The sequence below is a fragment of the Balaenoptera physalus genome, assembly GCF_965194825.1.
Source record: "Balaenoptera physalus genome assembly, chromosome: 6".
NCBI classification, from domain to species: Eukaryota; Metazoa; Chordata; class Mammalia; order Artiodactyla; family Balaenopteridae; genus Balaenoptera; species Balaenoptera physalus.
In genome coordinates, this window is record NC_138885.1 from 123,190,895 (window position 1) to 123,212,484 (window position 21,590).

General features: G+C 44.2%; 1 protein-coding gene across 5 annotated transcripts in view; it reads left to right on the plus strand.

The window, feature by feature from the left end:
* SGPP2 (sphingosine-1-phosphate phosphatase 2) overlaps positions 1–21,590 on the plus strand; it is a 134,126-nt gene that overhangs the window by 39,919 nt on the left and 72,617 nt on the right. For 4 of the 5 annotated variants that reach the window (XR_014264579.1, XR_014264580.1, XR_014264582.1 and 1 more), the window contains one exon: positions 7,067–7,225. The exons of the other annotated variant lie outside the window; for it this stretch is intronic. Coding sequence is in view for 1 of the 4 variants with exons in the window: in XM_082464675.1 (XP_082320801.1) it covers positions 7,067–7,225 (159 nt within the window). In the remaining 3 variants the exon portion in view is untranslated. The remainder of the gene's footprint in view (positions 1–7,066; positions 7,226–21,590) is intronic. 5 annotated transcript variants of the gene reach the window in all.

The following is a 21,590-nucleotide window of genomic DNA, read 5'->3' on the forward strand; positions in this document are numbered from 1 at the left end:
AAATGTTGGGGGGGCTTCCCTGGTGGCACAGCGGTTGAGAATCTGCCTGCCAATGCAGGGGACACGGGTTCGAGCCCTGGTCTGGGAAGATCCCACATGCCGCGGAGCAACTGGGCCCGTGAGCCACAACTACTGAGCCTGCGTGTCTGGAGCCTGTGCTCCGCAGCACGAGAGGTTGCGACAGTGAAAGGCCCACGGACCGCGATGAAGAGTGGCCCCCGCTTGCCGCAACTAGAGAAAGCCCTCGCACAGAAACGAAGACCCAACACAGCCAAAAATAAATAAATTAAAAAAAAAAAATGTTGGGCATTGCTTGGTTTGTACTTGGCGTGTTAACATGCTAGTCGGTGTCTTATAATAACTTCGAGTGTTTATTTTGCAAATATTCCACCTCTGCAGCGTGTAATGGCATGCCCACCAAAGCCGAGTCTTTCAGAGAGAGGTAGCAGGACCAAAACCTCGCGAAGTGTAGGCTCTAATGAAAGTGGCATCAAGTTCGTTAGATTTGCCCTTCCTAATCTTTAGGCTCTAGGTTAGAAATTCTGGATGAATATATGCTGAGCGTGAGAATCAGAGAGCAAGGCTTGCAGAGTTTTAGTTCCGAATCGACTGCCTTTCAGGACATTGCCCCAGCCATGGAAGGCATTTCTGGGTAGGCCCCCGTCTCTGTAAATGGCTGTCAGTCTGGAGACCTAGGCTGATGCCCCTTTTCTCCCACAGCCCCAAGCACATGAAGCAATTCCCACTTTGAAGAATAATGCCAAGCTGACAACCCTCGGGAGCTGATGAGAAGAATCAGTGTGTAGGTTGAATGTATAGCAGATGTAACTAGAAATCACAAAGGCTTTCCCAAGTTGGGTTAAAAAAAACAGTTTAGGGACTTCCCAAGTGGGCACAGTGTTTAGGAATCCGCCTGCCAGTGCAGGGGACATGGGTTCGATCCCTGGTCCAGGAAGATCCCACATGCCGCGGAGCAACTAAGCCTGTGAGCCACAACTACTGAGCCTGTGCTCTAGAACGTGCAAGCCACAACTGCTGAGCCCACATGCCACAACTACTGAAGCCCACGCACCTAGAGCTCATGCTCTGCAACAAGAGAAGCCACCGCAATGAGAAGCCTGTGCACCGCAACGAAGAGTAGTCCCTACTCGCCACAACTAGAGAAAGCCTGTGTGCAGCAACGAAGACCCAACACAGCCAAAAATAAATAAATAAAATAACTTTATATAAAAAAAACCAGTTGAGAATTCCAAAAACCATTGATTTTAATGGAATACTCTCCTGTGAGTTTTTATCTTAAAAATAAAGCAAATTGCTGCTTCTATCTTAGCAAAGAACATAATGGCAGATGCTCCTGCCTGCAGAGCCAGAGAACCTTGTTTCCAAGCCAGGATTCTGACGGTGGTGCAAGAGCCCTTTTTAGGGAAATGAGGTTTCTTTTTCTGTACCGTGATGGTCTGAGAGGTTAGGAATGTTTTTCAAGCTTCACGACTCCTTAACTAATTTTGGACTTGTCATCCAGGAACTTATGCAGACCCTACTCGGATGAAGACAGGGAGCTTGGGATGGCTTCTTTCTGCGTCGTCAGTTGGTTGTTTGATCCGCTGCTATTTCATCGGGACGCCTCTTCCTCGTGCCCTTCCCGTTAGTACCTTCTGTGGTTGAGGAGTGTGCCTGAGCTCAGTTCCTGCATTCGGACCACTGTAGGATCCTCCGTAGAATTCACTAACTGTTCCCTTCTGGTTTGTCACCAGCATTTTTACCTGTCGCTTTGATCACGTTATCTTACTCTCTTAAACTCCCATTGAGGCTTCCTCTAACACTGAGAATTAAACCTGAGAGCCTTCCTTTTGGGTTTAAAAACACTTCACTGGGGTGTCCTTGTTCCTTGCTACTCAAAGTGTGGTCCATGGGGGGGCAATCTGGCAGCATATGCATCACCTGGGAGCCCATTAGAACTTACAACCCTGTCGCAGGTGAACTGCATCAAAATCTGCATTTTTAACAAGATCCAGGTGAGTTGCATGTGTGTTATAATCGAGAAGTGCTTTGTGGGAAATCCTTACTGCTACCATCGTCATTCACAGCCAAGAGCTAGGTCTTTGTGAGACGTTTCTCTGCCAGGCTTTGACCTGAACGCTTTGCACACACCAGCAACAACCTCTGATTTAATCTTCCCAGCGTCCTCACGTGGTATGTACTAGTATTATTCCCATTTGCAGAAGGGGAATCTGAGGCCCCAGGAGATCAAGTCATTGGTGTGAGATTATTCAGGTAGTGAGTGTTGAAACAGCCTGGATTTAATCCGAGACACTTTGCGTCCAGAGTTTGTGGATGCAAAGTTTGTCCACCAGCTCTGCACCCTCCCCTCTTCCTGGGCTCTTTTCTCCAGGCCACTTTACTCTGGACTCACTTGCCTCTTTCTCATCGGTCTGTAAAACTTCTCTAAAGCAAAGCCACGGTGAAGGAAATGCTGCTGTTTGGTGTGATCTATAAAAGCTTTGAGTCCTAAAATTATTTTTTAAGTAAGACTGCTATACCCTGTATAGATTTGATCTCTCTCAGCCAAAGAGAATGAGCTCCTTCTACTGCTTCCAATTATATGGGCTGCTGGGAGCCTTAGATACTACCCTCCCGGATGTGAATTCCTTCCGGCTGTGTTGAGATAGAGTAGTATCTCAAACTTGACCTTTGGAAGAATACTTGCATTTACAGTTCTAATCTAAAAAAAAATGGAGATAAGTAATTTGACCTTGCAATGACATTGGTCCAGAGTTTATCAAGTCCTTTAAAGACCTCAAGGTCAGAATGCCTATAGCCTGTGTACTCAAGGCCAAAGATTAGTTACAGAAAGGTGGTATGTGAGGTCGAGCAGAGATTAAGGTCAGTGGTTTCCAAACTGATTACGGAACTGCTCTGAGGGGATATTCCAGAGAAAAACTTGGGGGTTGGGATGGGGGGGTGCCTGGCCTGAAATAGGGGTTCCCTGGGCCCCTCCTCACTTTCAACCAATTGGTTTCAATCTTTTTATATAATAGGTCCTGGGGTAACGTCCTGTTTAATGGGTCTTTCTCTACTTAAATTTTCTTTTTGTATATTAAAAGCCAACTGAACTAATCCTACTCCATCCTTTGCAGCTGAGGCTGTTGAGGTTCAGAAAGGCGAATTGACTTACCCAAGGTCACACATTGTTTTGGCTAAAAGCTATTTCTTTTTCTTTTTTTTGCTTTTAATAAATTTATTTATTTTTTCGACTGCATTGGGTCTTTGTTGCTGTGTGTGGGCTTTCTCTAGTTGTGGTGAGTGGGGGTTACACTTTGTTGAGGTGCGCAGGCTTCTCATTGCGGTGGCTTCTCGTTGCAGAGCACGAGCTCTAGGCACGCAGGCTTCAGTAGTTGTGGCGTGTGGGCTCAGTAGTTGTGGCTTGCAGGCTGTAGAGCACAGGCTCAGTAGTTGTGGTGCACGGGCTTAGTTGCTCTGCGGCATGTGGGATCTTCCCAGGCCAGGGCTCAAACCTGTGTCCCCTGCATTGGCAGGTGGATTCTTAACCACTGCACCACCAAGGAAGTCCTAAAAGATATTTCTTGTATTCCTCCTTTGACAGCTCAAAAGCTGGGCCAGCTACCAAGTGTGCTGGGCATTCGCTTCTTTTCTGTCTGGGTCTGCCCTTATTCCAGCCAGTGGTGCTGACCAGGCCATACTTCCTTTGCATTTAGGACTCCTCTGTGTGCATTTGGGAAACTAAACACTGTTCAGGTGTTTCGGGGCAGACCTAAATCAAGGAGTCATATATTCTCGGCGTTCTTTGTCTTCATCTTGCGGTAAATCTGTATGGCTCCCTGTCGGTCCTGACTTAGTTATGCACTGAAGGCAGCCTTGCAGAGAACAGGGAATACTCTGGTATCTGCAAAATAGAGCAGCTGTTCTCCCACCCAAACCTTAAGTTACCAAAAACCCCATTTTAGGAGAATGTGCATTTGAGAAATTTGTGACCAAAAGGGAAAGATGGCATTGGGAGACTGAGATCATGTTTCTCACCCCCACCTGCAAAAACATTTTCCTTTTTCACTTTCAAGAAAATAAACCAGGAAATCAAATAGGCAAATGAGAATATCAGTGACATTTTGCAGTTAGTAATAATGGCTATCTGGGTAATTTCCATCTTATCATCCCTTGTTTACTGGAAACTTTTTTGGCTTTGAGGCAGATGATTGGCATACTAAGAGGTATTTTATTTCTAAAAATAGCTCCTCTCCACTCACCTGAATGTTCAGTGCTCTTCCTGATCTTTTGTCTAAAAATTAGCTGCTAATCACTGACTCCTGAGTCTGTGCTGCAGAAACACGGCCCCACTGCCTGGCATGTCAGCTCCTTGGGCGCGACCAGTTCTACAGAATGTACTGATGGATGTTTTTGTTCCAGGATTTGGTTTCCTGTCTCTCAGTTTTATCTCCTCTTCTCTCTGCCATTCACTTTACCTACCATTTCTGTTTCTAACCCCGGTTTCTTTTCTCTCTAATTGTTCCCGATACGACCAACACATACACTGAAACTGAAATTCTTATTTACAAAGATATATTGAAGTGATACACAGTGAGATTTCCTACAAGGGAAACTTAGATTCTTGTTCTGAAAAGACAAGTACTTAACTACTTTATTTACAGTACATATAATTCTCAAGAATTTGGAAGCAAATATTGGCTCTCAAGCTATTTAATTACGTATACAGAGATGTTATCTAAAAGCTCCCTTGGCTGCCCTGTACACACGTTGATATTTTCAACTTCACCTTTGCTTTTTGTTTCTAAGAAGATTTAGAGAATATTTAGCTCTCTACTCAAAAAAAAAAAAGAGAGCGTTCCTAAAAATTAAAAAAAGAGAGTTCCTAAGAGAATGTAAAAGGCATGCCTAAAGATATTAAGTAGTAATATGTAACACTAAAGCAGTTTGCTGTCATCCATACCAGTCTTTTCAATTATTTACTAGGATGAAAATATTGAACTTGGTCTCAGTTAAGTCTCTAGGGTAGAGAATGGTTGTTGCTGAACATTTATCATGTCATATAACACTTGGGTACCATGAAATAACACGAGGGAGGGGTTTGACCCTTGTCAAAGTTTGGCAAAAGTTTTCCTCATAAAGCTTCAAAGCAGGACAGATTACCAAGTGTACCTGACAGCTGGTGCATTAAAATAACTAATTTTTACGTAAAAAGGGTCGCTTCACAGGATTTGCTCCAAGGTCAAGCCTGTTGGATGTATGTTTATGAAACAGAATCTGCAGAGATTAGTCCTCACATTAGATAATGAGACACAGGCAGAAGGAGGGAGGAGTTTGTCATTTATTCATCTCAGTCCCTTGACCTTGTTTTGCACATCTAACCATAGTATCTTGGCAGAGAGGTAGAACTATACACTTCCTTATTTAATTCATTTTGTGCATTACTGTCTTTCTACTTTAGGATGGATCCATTCTTTCTCCTTTGAATTCACTTAGAAGTAAAGTTCATCCCAGAAGAGAGATGAACTTCTGGCTTACATTGTATGCTCACTCCTGACTAGCAACTTCCTCCCAGGTAGTGCCATGTACTGCTTGGCTTGAGGCTGAATTTTTGAACTTAACCATGACTGGTTTACACGAATCCAGATATGCCTCTGGAGCCGAGGGCAGTGTCAACATAAGCCTTTTTTTTTTTTTCCTCCCTGCCTACTACCAGGATAACAGGGTGGAGAAGGATGATGGAAAATGGGAGTGCATTTTAGCGGGCCCCATGCGTACTTGCTGTGTTTCTTACACCATCACTGTAGTGGGCCGACTTGACGAATCCCATTCAAAAGGTAAATTACAAACATTCATCTGCAAGTGATTTTTCTAAAGTCTTCATGTTAGTTAATCTCTTGTTGCTGCAACAAATTACCACGAATTTAGTGGCTTAAAACAACACATATTTATTCTGTGGATACAAAATATATGGAGGTCAGAAGTCCAAAATGGTTCTTATCTGGCTGAAATCAAGGTATCAGCAGAGCTGTGGTCCTTCTGGAGCCTCAAGGAGAGGATCCTTTTCCTCACTTTTTCCAGCTTCTAGAGGCTGCCGGCATCCCTTGACTCTTGGCTCCTTCCTCCATCTTCAAATCACTTTCTGACTCTTGACTTTTCTGTCTCCTCCTATTTTTTAACGATCTTTGTGATTCCACTGAAGCCACCTACATAATCCAGGGGAACCCCTCAATCTCGAAATCATTAATTACATCTGCAAAGCCCCTTTTGCCGTGTAGGGTAACATCTTCGCAGGTTCTAAGGATTAGGAGGTAGACATCTTTGGGGACATTCTCCCGCCTACCACGGTCATAGACCCACACAGTGTGCTATCAGAGTTCACCTCCCTTGAGTTTCTAGCCCTCTGTGGACACAGGAGAAAGGTTTGGGTTTTTTTTGTGTGTCTTTCCCTGATATTTCTGTCTTGGATGTTACTAATTTAATTTTATGAAGAATTAACATCATCTGTGTTTGTGTAGACACCTGGGGGTTGATAGATGTTCAATAACACTGTAGGCTGCTAGTATTGATACTGTAATTACACAAGGGGAGAGGAGGTAGCACCTTGGCAATTGAAACCCTGTGAATCGTAGATAGAGGGGTTTTTTTGTTTTGTTTAGTTTTTGTTTGTTTGGGGGTTTTGGGGGCCACATCTAAGGGCATGTGGGATCTTAGTTCCCCCGATTAGGGATGGAACCAACACCCACTGCAGTAGAAGCAAGGAGTCTTTGGATGGCCAAGGAAGTCCCTAGGTAGAGGTTTTTATTTTTTTAATTTATTTTTAAATATTTATTTATTTATTTGGCTGCGCTGGGTCTTAGTTGCGGCATGGGGAACTCTTTCAGTTGCAGCATGCATGCGGGATCTAGTTCCCTGACCAGGGATCAAACCCAGGTCCCCCTGCATTGAGAGCACAGAGTCTTAACCACTGGACCACCAGGGAAGTCCTTAGATAGAGGTTTTTAAAACTTGCCTTATAGTGACCTGTTCAATGAACTCACAGAGTCTTCTAACTTTTGTCTTTTAGGCTTATGTACAGAAGTACATTGTGAAGAATTATTTCTACTATTACCTATTCAGATTTTCAGCTGCTTTGGGACAAGAAGTGTTCTACATCACATTCCTTCCATTCACTCACTGGAATATTGATCCTTATTTGTCCAGAAGACTGACCATCATATGGGTTGTAAGTATTAGTATTACTCATGAACCAGTATTCTACAACAGCTACCTGCTTTGGTATTCAAGTACTCTGCATATATGCTCTTTTTTAAAAATCACTTAGAGTTGAATTTTTACCTGGTTTACTTTGGGAAAATGGAAGGAAAGATTTAAAAGCTATGGGTGAATAAGACTATGAGAGGGGAGAGGTGATGTGCAGGAAAAGGACCTTTCTGAGAATCCATGAAGGGACATAAAATGCTTCCTCCCAAGAAACCCCTTTTAGTAAAATTTGATAAAAAACTGAAAATAGGAGCTGTTGACTAATAATTCTGAGTGGTATTAAGTGTAACTACCCCATGTCTATTGGATACACAAAAGCATGTAAGGCAGGGCAACTTCTCTGAGGAAGCTGGTAGTATTATGTGGGCAGCTGGCGTATACACGAAAACCCAATGATAATTCTGGGTGGAGAGGTGGAGCCCCTTCTGATGTTTTGTCTGGGACCCTATCGTGGAACTTTGTTCAGGATCAAATAAGTTCTGATTTTTATTTATTTATTTATTTATTTAATTTATTTTTTGGGCCGCATCGGGTCTTAGTTGCGGCATGCGGGGTCTTTGTTGAGGCATGCAGGCTTCTCTCTAGTTGTGGCATGCAGGTTTTCTCTTCTCTGGTTGTGGTGCACAGGCTCCAGGGCAGGTGAGCTCTGTAGTTTGCGGCATGCAGGCTCTCTAGTTGAGGCGCGAGAGCTCAGTAGTTGTGGCGTGTGGGCTTAGTTGCCCCGTGGCATGTGGGATCTTAGTTCCCCGACCAGGGGTCGAGCCCTCGTCCCCTGCATTGTAAGGCGGATTCTTTACCACTGGATCACCAGAGAAGTCCCTGATTTTTTTTTTTTTTTAACTGGGGGAGATGGTGGTTATTTGCAAGGCAGCAAGGCATGCTGCCAGCGTCCAGACCCTGGGATCAGATAGACCTGGGTTCAAGCGCAGCTCAGCCACTGCGCTTGTCCGTGTGCCCTTGTCCTGAGCCTGTAAAATGGTGTCAATAATGCACATCTCCCAGAATCATCATGAAGACATATAGGGTATGGCCTGGTGCACGCGAGGACTCTGCAAGTCGCGAGAAGCGTGGTAACACATGGTGATGAGTCCAAGAAGGCGAAAGAGTCTTAAAGATCAACCAATTCTTAGGGCAAAGATGGTTTAGCCGGGAGCGGGGGCCTCAGGGGCAAGGTTGCCAGCACGGCTGTTTCCCTGACTCAAGATTCTGCTCTGAAAACAGCTTCAGAAGTGCCTGGTCAAGAAATATTTTAGATTCCACGTATAAGTGATAGCATATGATATTTGTCTTTCTCTTTCTGACTTACTTCACTTAGTATGATATTCTCTAGCTGCATCCATGTTGCTGCAAGTGGCGTTATTTCATTCTTTTTTATGGCTGCGTAGTATTCCATTTTGTATATGTACCACATCTTCTTTATGCATGAAACTCTCTACGAAACAGAAACAGACTGGCAAACATAGAGCACAGACTTGTGATTGCCGGTGTGGAGGGCGGGGGAGCTGAGGGAAGGATTGGGAGTTTGGAATTAACAGATATAAACTAGTATATATAGGATGGATAAACAACAAGGTCCTACTGTATAGCACAGGGAACTGTATTCAACATCCTGTGAGAAGCCATCGTGGAAAAGAATATGAAAAAGAATATATATATGAATAACTGAATCACTTTGCTGTACAGTAGAAATTCTAACACAACATTGTAAATCAACTCTACTTCAGTTAAAAAAAAAAAAAGAAGTGCCTGTCGTATCTAAAGAAGCTGGGGTTCTCGGGCGGCTCTGCTCTGAGAAGCCGTGGCTGCGCCCCTGGTGCTTTTATTTTTCTCATTTGTAGAACAAGTGAGAGGGGCCTTGATCAGGAGGCATAAGTGCAGATATCCTAAAAGGCAGGGCAGAGGAATAAAGCAGTGAAGTGCTGGGTGGGGAGGGCTGGTGGGTGGGGCACCTGGGGCATTGGGAGTGGCTACCCCTCACCTCCACCTGTGCCTGAGAGAGGAAAGACAGGCTGGGGTGGTCAGATCTCTTTTTCATGTGAAATCTTTAAATGTAGGGCTTACATTTTTAAAATCTCTATATGCCAATTGAACAAAGGATCCTTGAAGTCTAAACTTCCGAGGCTTGGTTTGAAGCCTCTGGCCTTGAAGGACAGCTAAGTTCCCTCAGGCTTATGGTTAAGATTATTTGGCCCCGAATTCTTCCTATTTGCTCCTTTTGTCTCTCAAACTACAAGCCACTTTTTCCTTTCTCCATCCCTGTCTCCCTTCCAGCCCTCTTCTGAAATCTAGCTTCTGTTAAAAGTATGATCCAACGAGAATCTGCAAAAGCATAGGCATCTTGCAAAAGATGAGTATTAGTGCAGTTGCCCTTTCCTTTTGGAAGCGGCTTCCGTTCCTGCGGAGAGGTCATGTCCCCTGGAGGAGCTGGGGGAGGAGAGACAGGGAGCCGGGTGCAATCCTTCTGTTCTTAGGACGTGAAAATGCACCCAAGACCCGTGGTGCTTGAGTTTCTTTTCCTCTCGTTTATTTTCTGAGATACCAAAAAAAAAAAAAAAAAAAAATTCCAACTTTTATGGTTGTCAAGTGGGGCAAATGATGCAAAATACTTCTAGTAACCTGGGAAAATCTTATACTGTGTACAGTCAGCTCTAGGCCAATTACCTTGCCCGCTGAGGGTGGAGAACTTTTCCTGAGGGGCCGGGAAGATGTTTAGACCTGATGGGAGGCAGTGGTTAGGGGACTCAGATTGTCATTATAGGTTGTTAATTTTCACTTTGGAGTCCTCATTTCAAAGGGCTCAAAAGATTTCCGTTTGAGGTAGAATTACTAGTCTTTTGTCAGAGAGTGGACAAATAAAGTCTTTACCTGAGAGAGGAAGGAGCAACCTTTGAGTATGCAGTTTGTCCTGAGCTTTGGTGATGTGCTATTTGCTTTCAAAAGTGGGTGCATGGCCAGGTCCAAAAGGCCCCCATGCAGAGAGGTATGTAATTCGTATCTGTGAAGCAGTGTGTGCATTCCTGGCAGTTCCAGTGGAGGGAATAGTGGCCGGTCCAAGGTGGGGATGGAGGGAGGGAAGGAAGAAGGGGCAGAGGGAGAGAGGTAGAGGCTGGGGTGGGTGGGGGAGGGTTCAGAGGTGTGAAGGTGTTTGCTCTGTGCTCAGCTGCGGAGATAATAATGAGAGAGGCTTGGTTTGGCTCCAGTGCTGAAAGTGGGTGGAGGGAAGGAAAATTCCTGATGGTGTTGGCAGTTGGGAGGGAAGGAGGGGCGGAGACGGGTGAGATTCTTTTGGGCAATCAGCTTCCTGCTGAGGCAGCCTGTCTCCTGTAAGGGATATCCCTAAATTAGTGGCTGCCTCTTTAAGGGGTGAGGGTGAAGAAAGGTTAATTATATAAGGGGCAGAATTTGAAGTCCCCCTAACTTTAAACATCTTTTCTCACCCAAAATCCTTTGGAAGGCAGCTGTGTCCAAGGGTGTCAAACATCTTGACAAATTTCATATTAATTCGACAATTGTCATTGGATGAAGTCTCAACAGGTTTCATTGCTTTTAAAAATAATTTGTTATATTAGGGGTGACTCATACTGTCTGAAGTAGCTTAGCAGAATTTATGGTTATATTAACTGTTTTCTTATCACAGTCATAATTGTTCCTCTTGTCTATTGCACCTCTCTTATTGCTTTTGTTGGCATCTGTGTTCATTATTTGATCTTCATAACAATGGGTTGGTATCATTTTATAGATTGGGATAGTAATACTTCAAATAATAATAAGCCATATTACATGTTGAGGCCTTAGTATACATGCCACTCAGTGTAATAATGCTTTACGTATTTTACCTAATTTAATCCTGCCAGCAATCCTGAGAAGTGATTATTGCCAGTTTTACAGATTAGGAAACTGACATGTAGAAAGGATCACTTTGGATTAAGTGGATTTGATCCTGTCCCCTAAGGCCTCTTGTGCTAGAGAGGGCCGCCACTGTTGTTTCTTAGAAGAACACAGCTGAAAAGACACGAAGAGCATTCACTGTTGATTTTTTTTTTTAAGAGATGTTGAAGCTGAGGCTTTAAGCATTAAAACGACTTGCCCAAGGTTCTCTTCCATTGCATATTTGCTATGATTGTATTTCAGGTTTGCCTGTATGGCATTTATTAACTCTATCTACTACTTAAGTGTCTTCTATAGGCTCTTCTTGACAAGTCAAAGGTATCTTATCCCAGAAAAGTTAGATAAGCTTTTTTTTAATTAGTTGAAAAACATCAGTAAGGTATTTTCTTCTTCTGTCACATATCAGGTTTTTAACCTGTCATTGTATTCAATAGAATCTTCGACCTTGGGACAGAAAAGGCCACGAATGGGTTATTCATTAGATGCTCATGAAGAGATGTTATAGATAGTGCTTCACGAGGAGTCACTGCCCAACTGAGTGATTATCTGATCTCCTGGCTTCCACTGTGGTGTGGTGACAGCCCCACCAAAAAAGAAGGTAGTACTGCTTGTGTCTAAAAAGGTTAGAGGCAATTTCATTGAAACTGCATTGTGTTCAGCTTTGTAACATGAGGCAAAATCTCACTTTTTGCTAAATAAAGTTATTCTCCATTTTGTAAAATAACAGTGTAGATATCAATACCACAGCTGATCCATGGAAGGCTCATCTCTGTTCTTATGATACTTACGTCCTGCCTCTTTTCACAGATCTTGCATGGCATTCAAGATGAGATGCAAGAAAAAAATGGGAAATGTAGGTAAAATCAAAATTAGGGGGAATACAGACAGAATAGGAGATGAATGCCTAAAGTTGAGCCATGAATTTGTCTTTCAACTTTGTCTTGACTAATTTAAAATGAAATGACATTATTTGCTAGGGAAGAATAAGCTTATTCCTAAGAGAGGAAACGTCCTGACACATAGGATTGATAGAATCATTAAGGATAGGGATGCATGTTGCTAAATTATATTCCTAGGAATGTTGTTCGCTATCAGTACCCCTGATCAGCTGTGTGAGAGTACTCATTTTGACTCTTCCTCATAACCTTTGTGTGTTCTCATTTTTTCAATCATTGCTGATTAAACCGACGAAAAATGGTACCTCCATTAATTTTCATATATTTTTAGTGGAAATGAAAATATTTTTCGGACTTTCATCAGCCATTTGTGTTAACTCTTGTGAATTGTCAGTCTGTCCTTTGAGTGTATTTTTAAAGGGCTTTAAGTTTTTAATTGCTTTTCAGCAGTTGTTAACATAAAATGTATTCAGCTATTGATTTTCCATGTCTCAGAGGCAATGTGCCTTTATATATAAGATTTTTAGAAATTTAAGTTTTTGAGAAATGGTATGTAAGTTTATGGTATCAGCAATAGTGACCTAAGAAAATACCTTAAAATTGAATTTCAATGCTTTTATGCTGGGTGTTCACTTTAGTTTTAGGCACAGACCTCACCACTCCTTGTTGCCCTACCTTTTGTGACCTCCCTGGCCCCTTTAAGACATTTGAATTTGGGACTCCCATCTTCAGGCACTTAATTTTCCTGGCCTGCAGTTTCCCTGGCCACAGAATAGCTTACTCAGGGGCAACCAGCTGTTAGAAAACCTGATTCTTGCTGCCTAAACTCCAGGAAGGTTTAAATTTGTCTTGGAGTTTTTCCTTGCCTTTTTTTCCCATTTGTAAACACTTCTTTTACCTAACACCAAAGGATACAGTCTCCACCATTCTAACCCATGTGTGGTTATTTTTAAGTAATTGTCATCCTATCCAAACTGTTCTTGAATGTTGAAGATCTGGTTGCTTCTGAGAGTTTCTGGGCAGGGTTAATCTCTCTTCTAATAATTCGTGTGTTTTTTTGGTTTTTTTTTTTAAAGTCCCCTCAATCCAACTTATGGCTTTTGATGATCTCCTTGAATGGAAGCAAGGAGTGTTCATGTCAGGGGAGGGGGGCTGTTTCTACCTCTATCAGCAGCTTTGAGGTTTGGTCAGAGGTTCCTGATCCTGAAATACCATGAAAGGAACATGAGGCTGATGTTTATAGGGTGTTTTTTGGTTTCCACTCAAACTAGCTCAGGAAAGGGGGGATTTGTTGTAAGGTTACGAGGAATCCCATAGGAGCCAGAACCTCACAGGAGCTGATGCCAGTGAACAGCTTGGTTTCTGGTACAATTAAGCAGGTGCTCCAGGAGCTGCTTCTTTACCTCCTGTTGCCAGCTGGTAACTTCCTGTCTTTTAGTTCAGAGTTCCAAGACAGTCTGACCCAGCTCACTGTGTAGCACAACTCCATCCATCTCGGGGTCAGTGCGTATGTTGACTGTATTTCGTCCAAGCAGCCGTGTTGGGGGCAGCGATAGACAATTAATTGGGGCCCAGAGCCACGGGCCAGGTTGAAACATCAAGAGACTTGGACTATAATCATAGCAGTGAAACCTTGCTCAAGCCACTTCATGATTCTGGCCTGCAGCATCCCTAGCTTCAAAATGAAAGGACCCAGCTAGAGAATCTTTGGAGGCATATAACATGGTCATGACTCTTCTTTATATGTTCGCTATGTGACACTTAAGAGATCCATCCATGGCATGGAGTAAGAAGGCAAAGAGTAAATGCTGGGCAGGATAACATTAAAAAAAAAAAAAAAAAAAAGGCCTGTCATCTCTTTTGCAGACCAAATGCTAATGTGGTTTTACATATTTTGTGCTGGGAACCCCTCAATATTAGAAAGTACATTAGAAATGCATATCAAATCCACTGCTAAATATTTGTTAGGCAGTCTGCTGTTTTGTGTTCAACACGATCAAAGGAACGCTTTAAAAGGAAATGCTGAATTGCTTGGTGACTATAGATTCCATTTTTATGTACACTCAAAATCCCGGCGATAAGTAAGTCATAACAGCAGAAGATTCCTCTTGGCAGGTCCTTCCGTTCCTACTCCTGCAAGTCAAATTAACTTATGTTGGAGAGCTTGAGTTTAAATGATGGATTTTACATCTCACATTCTGATTATTGAAAGCTAGCTAGCTGATATCTACATTATAAAGTAGAACTAAAATTTATATTTAAACTGTGCCTATGATCTAGTGTCTAACTGCAGCAGAGTCTAGGGTATTATTTTATAAACAGTTCCATAAATTGGTTAAGAGGTAGCTTTATGATAACATGTCTAAATGCCGTGGTGTCTCTTTGGATGTGGGCAGGCTGCCATCTGGCTGTGTCACAGGGGAGTCTCTGAGACTTGGTAAGAGAGGAGTGCAAAACAGCCTGCCCCATCCCTGTAATTCACAACCCTTAGACAGGGGTCAATTTTAGTGCCAAAAGATGACTTTTAATGTGATTATCTCCTAATCCTCTGTTTAAACCACTACCACCATTCACTTCAAAAGATTGCCCTGCTTGTTAAGTTGGTTCTTGCTTGAGATTAATGAGTCTTGAGAAGTATTCAACAATGGCCAGATTGTAACCCTCACTAACTTGCATTGAATGAAATGGAATTAGGTGTCAGAGATTCTGCCCAGTTCCTCTGAAGTAGAACCTTGTCATTTAGCCTTAGTTAAATATTAAGTAAATGTCTCTAGGGTGTTTGTTATGCAAACTGTATTGGTTTGGTTTTAAAACACAACAAGGAAATGTTTTGGTTTTAGTGTAGCTTTAAAAAAAAAAAAACAACAACCACCTTGAAAACTGGACTCAGCAGATTTGGATCTCTCTGATTATCACCATCATTACCTGAAAAATGATCTGCCCCTCCCCCCGTGCCCACTTTCTTCCCTACCTCTTCTGCCACCCCACCCTCACTACTGTCCCGATTTTCAACCCCCTAAGACTTGCAATGCTGGTTTTGGGTTTGGTTTGGTTTTGATTGAGCAGAATTGTAATCCTCCCACATAGAGACCAGCGCCCGTGACTCTCGGCCCTGAGCATCACTTCTAAATGCTTCACTTAATTTATCTCAGGATGTGTGATTACTTTCAAGCTTAGCTAGGTATGAGATTGTTTGAGACACCAGGAGCCTGGAGGCAGGATGTCTTTAAGGATGAAATTAGTTTGGATCTGCTAAGACAATGCAAAAAAAAAAAAATAATAATCATTTCATACAGAGTTTGGATATGCAGTTAGTCTTTTTCCTCTCCCTTTAGTTTTATCGTAGCTTTTAATGTCTTATCAAGAAAAACAAATAGCCTTTGCCAAGTTATATCCAGACCAGAAACCAAGGCACATCCGGCAGGGCAGAGCCTCAGTTCACTTTCTGAATTCGGCTGGAGTCTAGGACCAGGCCTGAGGCTGCTCTCCCCAGCTGCCTGCAGGCGAATCACTCCCTAGGGGGTCTTTACAAAGCACCCTTCTGGACTGGACCTTGTCCCAGATTCTCTCCCGTTCATTTGTAAAACAAAGGGAAGGAGAAATGAGCTAATCAATAGGCCACAGGGGCCTTTCTTTCAGAGGAAATTTTCGAATAAAATCTTAACAATGCTCTATTTTTTTAACCAATCAATTCCATTTGCAAAGCTACATTCTTGTTTTTTTAAATAATTAATTAATTAATTAATTTTTGGCTGTGTCGGGTCTTTGTTGCTGCGCGCAGGCTTTCTCTAGTTGCGGTGAGCAGGGGCTACTCTTTGCGGTGCGCGGGCTTCTCATTGCAGTGGCTTCTCTTGTTGGATAGCATGGGCTCTAGAAGCGTGGACTTCAGTAGTTGTGGCACATGGGCTCAGTAGTTGTGGCTCTCCGGCTCTAGAGCACAGGCTCAGTAGTTGTGGTGCACAGCCTTAGTTGCTCCGCGGCATGTGGGATCTTCCCAGACCAGGGCTCAAACCCATGTCCCCTGCATTGGCAGGTGGACTCCTAACCACTGCGCCACCAGGTAAGTCCCAAAGCTGCATTCTTGAATGGGTATGATTCTCACAGCAGCTGCCTTCTGAGACTTCTCTGCCTGCCAGATGCTTTACATACAAGAACCCCATTTCACAGGTGAGAAAACTAAAACCCAAAGAGTAGTTAAGTGATTTACCCAAAGGGACACATCTAGTAAGCAGAATAGGTACATCTATCTCCCAACCCCATCCATTCCTTTCCAGTGCACCATCTTGCCTCAAATGGCTAAATTCTTTTTCCCCCTCAACCCAATTATTCAAAATAATAATTGGATTGGGCCTATTTGGTTGGAAAAGCTCCATATATCATCACAGCCTCGTTAGCAAGTGCCCTGTATGTGCAGCAGACTCATGTCACAGGTTCCCCAGGCATTTGTCCGGCAGTTCTCTGTGCTGTAGTCCCTTGTGTCCCCCCTCACTTGTCAGACTGTGTGTCCCAGACTCTTTACCCTCCCCAGAAGGCCAGGGCATTACAGGGACCTGGGAGAGGAGAAGGGCTTTGGTACCTTTGTTGGGGGCAGGGAGTAGGGGGAGGCCTGATGAGGCTGCCTGCTGACCCCGCGGGCTTGTTGGGCCGAGGCCCACGTTCCACTTCCTTGTCCAATTCTGCAAAGAGCCCAGTGGAAAGGAGGAGTAGGGAAAAGATGGGCCTTTGTCCCACGAAGAGGTGGGGATTTGCGCTATGGGGACAATCCTTCCCTGAGGAACCTCTGGTGGAGGGGGAAGGAGCCTTACACCCCTCAGCAGCTCTCCCATAGGATTAGGAAGTGACCCCTATGCTGAGAAGGGGAAGGAAAGGTTTTTTCCCAGCTAAGTGCTCTACCAATTTACAGCTGGAGAGGCCATACTGTATTTTGGCCTCTGGAATTTTCTGGAAGCTTGAGAGGTAGTAGACAAACCCAGTCTTGTTTTTTTTAAATTTATTTTTATTTATTTATTTATTTTCTTAAAAAATTTTTTTTGGCTGCATTGGGTCTTAGTTGCTGTGCTCAGGCTTTCTCCAGTTGCGGTGAGCAGGGGCTACTCTTCGTTGCGGTGCACAGTCTTTTCACTGCGGTGGCTTCTCTTGTTGTGGAGCACGGGCTCTAGGCACACGGGCTTCAGTAGTTGTGGCTCGTGGGCTCAGTAGTTGTGGATCATGGACTCTAGAGCGCAGGCTCAGTAGTTGTGGCTCACGGGCTTAGTTGCTCCACGGCATGTGGGATCTTCCGGGACCAGGGCTCGAACCCGTGTCCCCTGCATTGGCAGGTGGATTCTTAACCACTGCGCCACCAGGGAAGTCCCACCCAGTCTTGTTAACCTCATGGCGGTCACCTCTCTTCTTCCCTCTCCTTTCACCAGGGCAGCCCTGGGGCTTCCCTAGGTGCACCCTTTGCAGCCCCTTCTCCCCAGTGCAGACTACAGCCTTGACCTCCATCCCTTTTCTTCCAGGCCCAGCTGCCACCAGGCGCCAGTCAGCCCTGTTGCACAAGTGGCCTCAGTGGGCATGGTGGCTGGGAGGCTTTGTGCTTGCTTTGGGGGAGCTGGGCCTCAGCCATCTGAGGGTTAATCTGGGAAACTGAGGCTGACCTCTGACCTAGGGTGCCCTCTCACTTTGGCCTCTTGCCTCCTGCAGCAGTCCTGGTGGTGCCCGAGGCCCAGCCCCAGTGCTCTCCTCGCTGGGCTGAGTCTCACTCATGTGACCTTATTATGTCCCCTGTGAGGCGGAGTGAATAAATCATTTTCAAGGAGCCACAGTCTAACTGCTTATGAACAAATAACACTGTAAAGATCCTAAACGTGAGCAGAGCCTCTGTGCCAGCCTTCAATGTGCCAGCCTTCAAGATGACAACAGCTCTCTGTGCAGCCAGCCGTAGTCATCTTACTGAGTTCCAAGTGGGTGCTGGACTCGGGGCCGTGCACCCTATAAACATTATGGAGTGAGGTATAGGCACTATTGTTGTCATTTTAAAGGTGAGGAAGCAGCATGGAAAGCCAGCCAAGTTGATGTAGCCAGTAGGGAGCAGACTCAGGATTTGAGCCCGTGACTGTCTGATTCCAGAATCCTGGTTATGAACCGCTGCCCTCACGAACCATTTTCCTTAACTGTGTTAAATATAGTCGAGTTTTTTGGGTATTAAACATGCCCAACTAATTTTATTTTTCATTTTACAAGTTGTGAACTGTGTTAAAAAAAATTGAGAAAAGAAAAAGTTCCCTAAATCCTACCACATTTATTGACTTGAGGGTGATTCCCCTTTTCCATCAATTTGCCTGCCTGTCTCTCTATCTATGCACTGTTTGATCACAGGAGACAGTTTATATGATACTTTGTGATAAATGGTTTGATAGAACATTAAACATGACTTGGGGTTCATGGTGCATACCTAAGAAAAAGAGGGGAATGAAATGGGGGTGACTCACGAATCTTTTAACCTAACAGAAATCGTTGAATCAAAGGATAGTTTTGTTACCTTATGAATTAGAAGACTGGGATTCTAATCCAAGTGAGAATTGTTCCACCTCTATTTTACATAGTACATGTTTTAGTGAAATAGAGGGAGACGCCTTGGAGTGGGGGGATGGCCAGGCTGGGATGGGCTCATAACTGCTGGCTGTTACAGGTGGGTAATCAGTTAGTCCAGAGTTTCTTAATAATTAGCCAAGTGGGACTTCCCTGGTGGCGCAGTGGTTAAGAATTCGCCTGCCAATGCAGGGGACACGGGTTCGATCCCTCGTCCGGGAAGATCCCACATGCCACAGAGCAACTAAGCCCGTGCACCACAACTACTGAGCCTGCGTACCACAACTACTGAGCCTGTGTGCCACAACTGCTGAAGCCCGCGAGCCTAGAGCCCGTGCTCCGCAACAAGAGAAGCCACCACAATGAGAAGCCCACGCACCGCAACGAAGAGTAGACCCCGCTCACCGCAACTAGAGAAAGCCCACAAGCAGCAACAAAGACTCAACGCAGCCAAAAATAATTAATTTTAAAAAAATGATAAATGTCACTTGGCTGATTTATTTTTTTAATCTCTGGCCTCAGTTTGACCACCTCTGAAATGTGGAGTTGAACAAAATGACCTCTTTTTTAAAAAAAATTATTATTATTATTATTTTTATTTATTTATTTTTGGCTGTGTTGGGTCTTCGTTTCTGTGCGAGGGCTTTCTCTAGTTGCGGCAAGTGGGGGCCACTCTTCATCGCGGTGCGCAGGCCTCTCACTATCGCGGCCTCTCTTGTTGCGGAGCACAGGCTCCAGACGCGCAGGCTCAGTAGTTGTGGCTCACGGGCCCAGTTGCTCCGCGGCATGTGGGATCTTCCCAGACCAGGGCTTGAACCCGTGTCCCCTGCATTGGCAGGCAGACTCTCAACCACTGCGCCACCAGGGAAGCCCCTTTCTTTAAAAAAATTATTATTATTATTATTTTTATATTTTTGCTGTATTGGGTCTTCGTTTCTGTGCGAGGGCTTTCTCCAGTTCCGGCTAGTGGGGGCCACTCTTCATCGCGGTGCGCGGGCCTCTCACTGTCGCGGTCTCTCCTGTTGCGGAGCACAGGCTCCAGACGCGCAGGCTCAGTACTTGCCGGTCACGGGCCCAGTTGCTCCGCGGCATGTGGGATCTTCCCAGACCAGGGCTCGAACCCGTGTCCCCTGCATTGACAGGCAGATTCTTAACCACTGCGCAACCAGGGAAGCCCCAAAATGACCTCTCTTATTTTGCAAGTTTTACGATTATATAAATATTGATGGTGATGTGTTTTTTAAGATATTCTGTCTTTTTAATCATGTTCTGGCTTTAACAATGCATCTGGCCCTATACAGTTTCCCCCACGTGACCTCCACACACGTTGGGTTGGCTCCTACCAGTTTTCTTGGGGTCCTCATGAGGAACAATAGTTAGTGATTCTCTGAAAAAAGTCCTGAGACCCTTCGTTGGGCCCACCAGATCTGAATCGCTAGAAATCACTTGGCCCTGCAAATGCACACACCAAGGGAGGGAGGGTTTGGTGAGGGTTCAGGGCTGTCCTAGTCCGGGCATAAAGCAATGGCAAACATTAAGCACACAGTCTTGCTCTGAGCTTGCGCGCGTGCGCGTGCTCGGGCGCGCGGGCATATGTGTGTGTGTGTGTGTGTGTGTGTGTGTGTGTGTGTGTAAGTGTAACAGGGAAGAGCCAGATCTGACTACATATTGGATCTGTTTCTTTTACTTTAACCTTTGCTTTCCACTGCTTTTGTTCACTGAAAGGATACCGTCTATACATAATGGCTTGCCTCGGGGAACCCTGCCCCTCTGCCTGAACGTTAAACCAAAGTGCCTTTGTTCAGGGAAACATCCGGACCCTGTCCACCTGTGGATGGCTGCAAGAAAGAAGAAATTAACGCATCCCCTCCCCGAGGCTGGCCATTCCAGGGGATATTTGCAAAACTTATGCCCTTTTTACTTTACTTCCTCATCTCCTCCCCCTCTCTGTGCTATAAAAGAAACTGGCATCCAAACCCTGATAAGACGGTTATTTTGAGACTTCAGTCTGCCATCTTCTGCGTCTGCCGGCTTTCCGAATAAAGTCGTCTTCCCTGCCTCAACACCTCGTCTCCGATTCATTGGCCTGTCGTGCGGCGAGCAGAGCGAGCTTGGACTCGGTAACGTGTGTGTACACATAAAAATCCATTGTTTGCATTGCATATGCTCCAATTTAACTAGAAAAAGATGTTATGTTTTTGTTCCCCTTAAAATTAAATTTCTTCTGGCATTCACAGGCACTGAAATCAGAAGGGAAAAAAATGTTTCGATTTGAAAATGTTTTTCAAATACGTAGCAATTCGACTCTAGGGGTTGGGACACGGTTTTTCCAGAAACTCGAACTTGGAAATTAGCAACGGAGCAGCAGTAAGCTGGCTTCCTTTTAAACTAACACTGATCAACAAATAAAGGCTAAATGAGTGAAATAAGAGAGCTGATTTCTTTATTAGGCCATAATAGAAGGTTTAGTCAAAGGAGAAAATGAAACTCTGGATTTAATACTAACTCTACAATCCATGGCATACCTGTACAGGGGCTGCCACTGGACAGGAGCCCCTCCCAGCCTGACCATGCCCCAGTGAGGGCTTCCTAAACCTGGGTTATGTGAAATAAAAGTTGAGCAGTTTTCAGCATTTGTCTACATAATTGGGGAAAATATTTAGCAGAAAGAATGGATACAAGGCGATGGATTGAACTGCTCTCCATTTTTCTTTAGCCAACAAAGACCACAATGGGGCTGTTTTATGAGAATTCATTAAATAAAAAAAAAAAGGATCAGGGGGCTCATTCACTTGGGTAAGCATTCCAAACAAGCTAAGTGTTCTTTGAGGCTTTAACCCACTGGGGGCTGGATTCAGAAATTTAAACCTGAATTTGTACTGTAGAAAGCTTTTCAAATGTATAAGACTGGGTTTTATGCTTAAAAAAAAAAAAAAAAAGTCTACTAATCTACAAAGAATGCTAGACTAT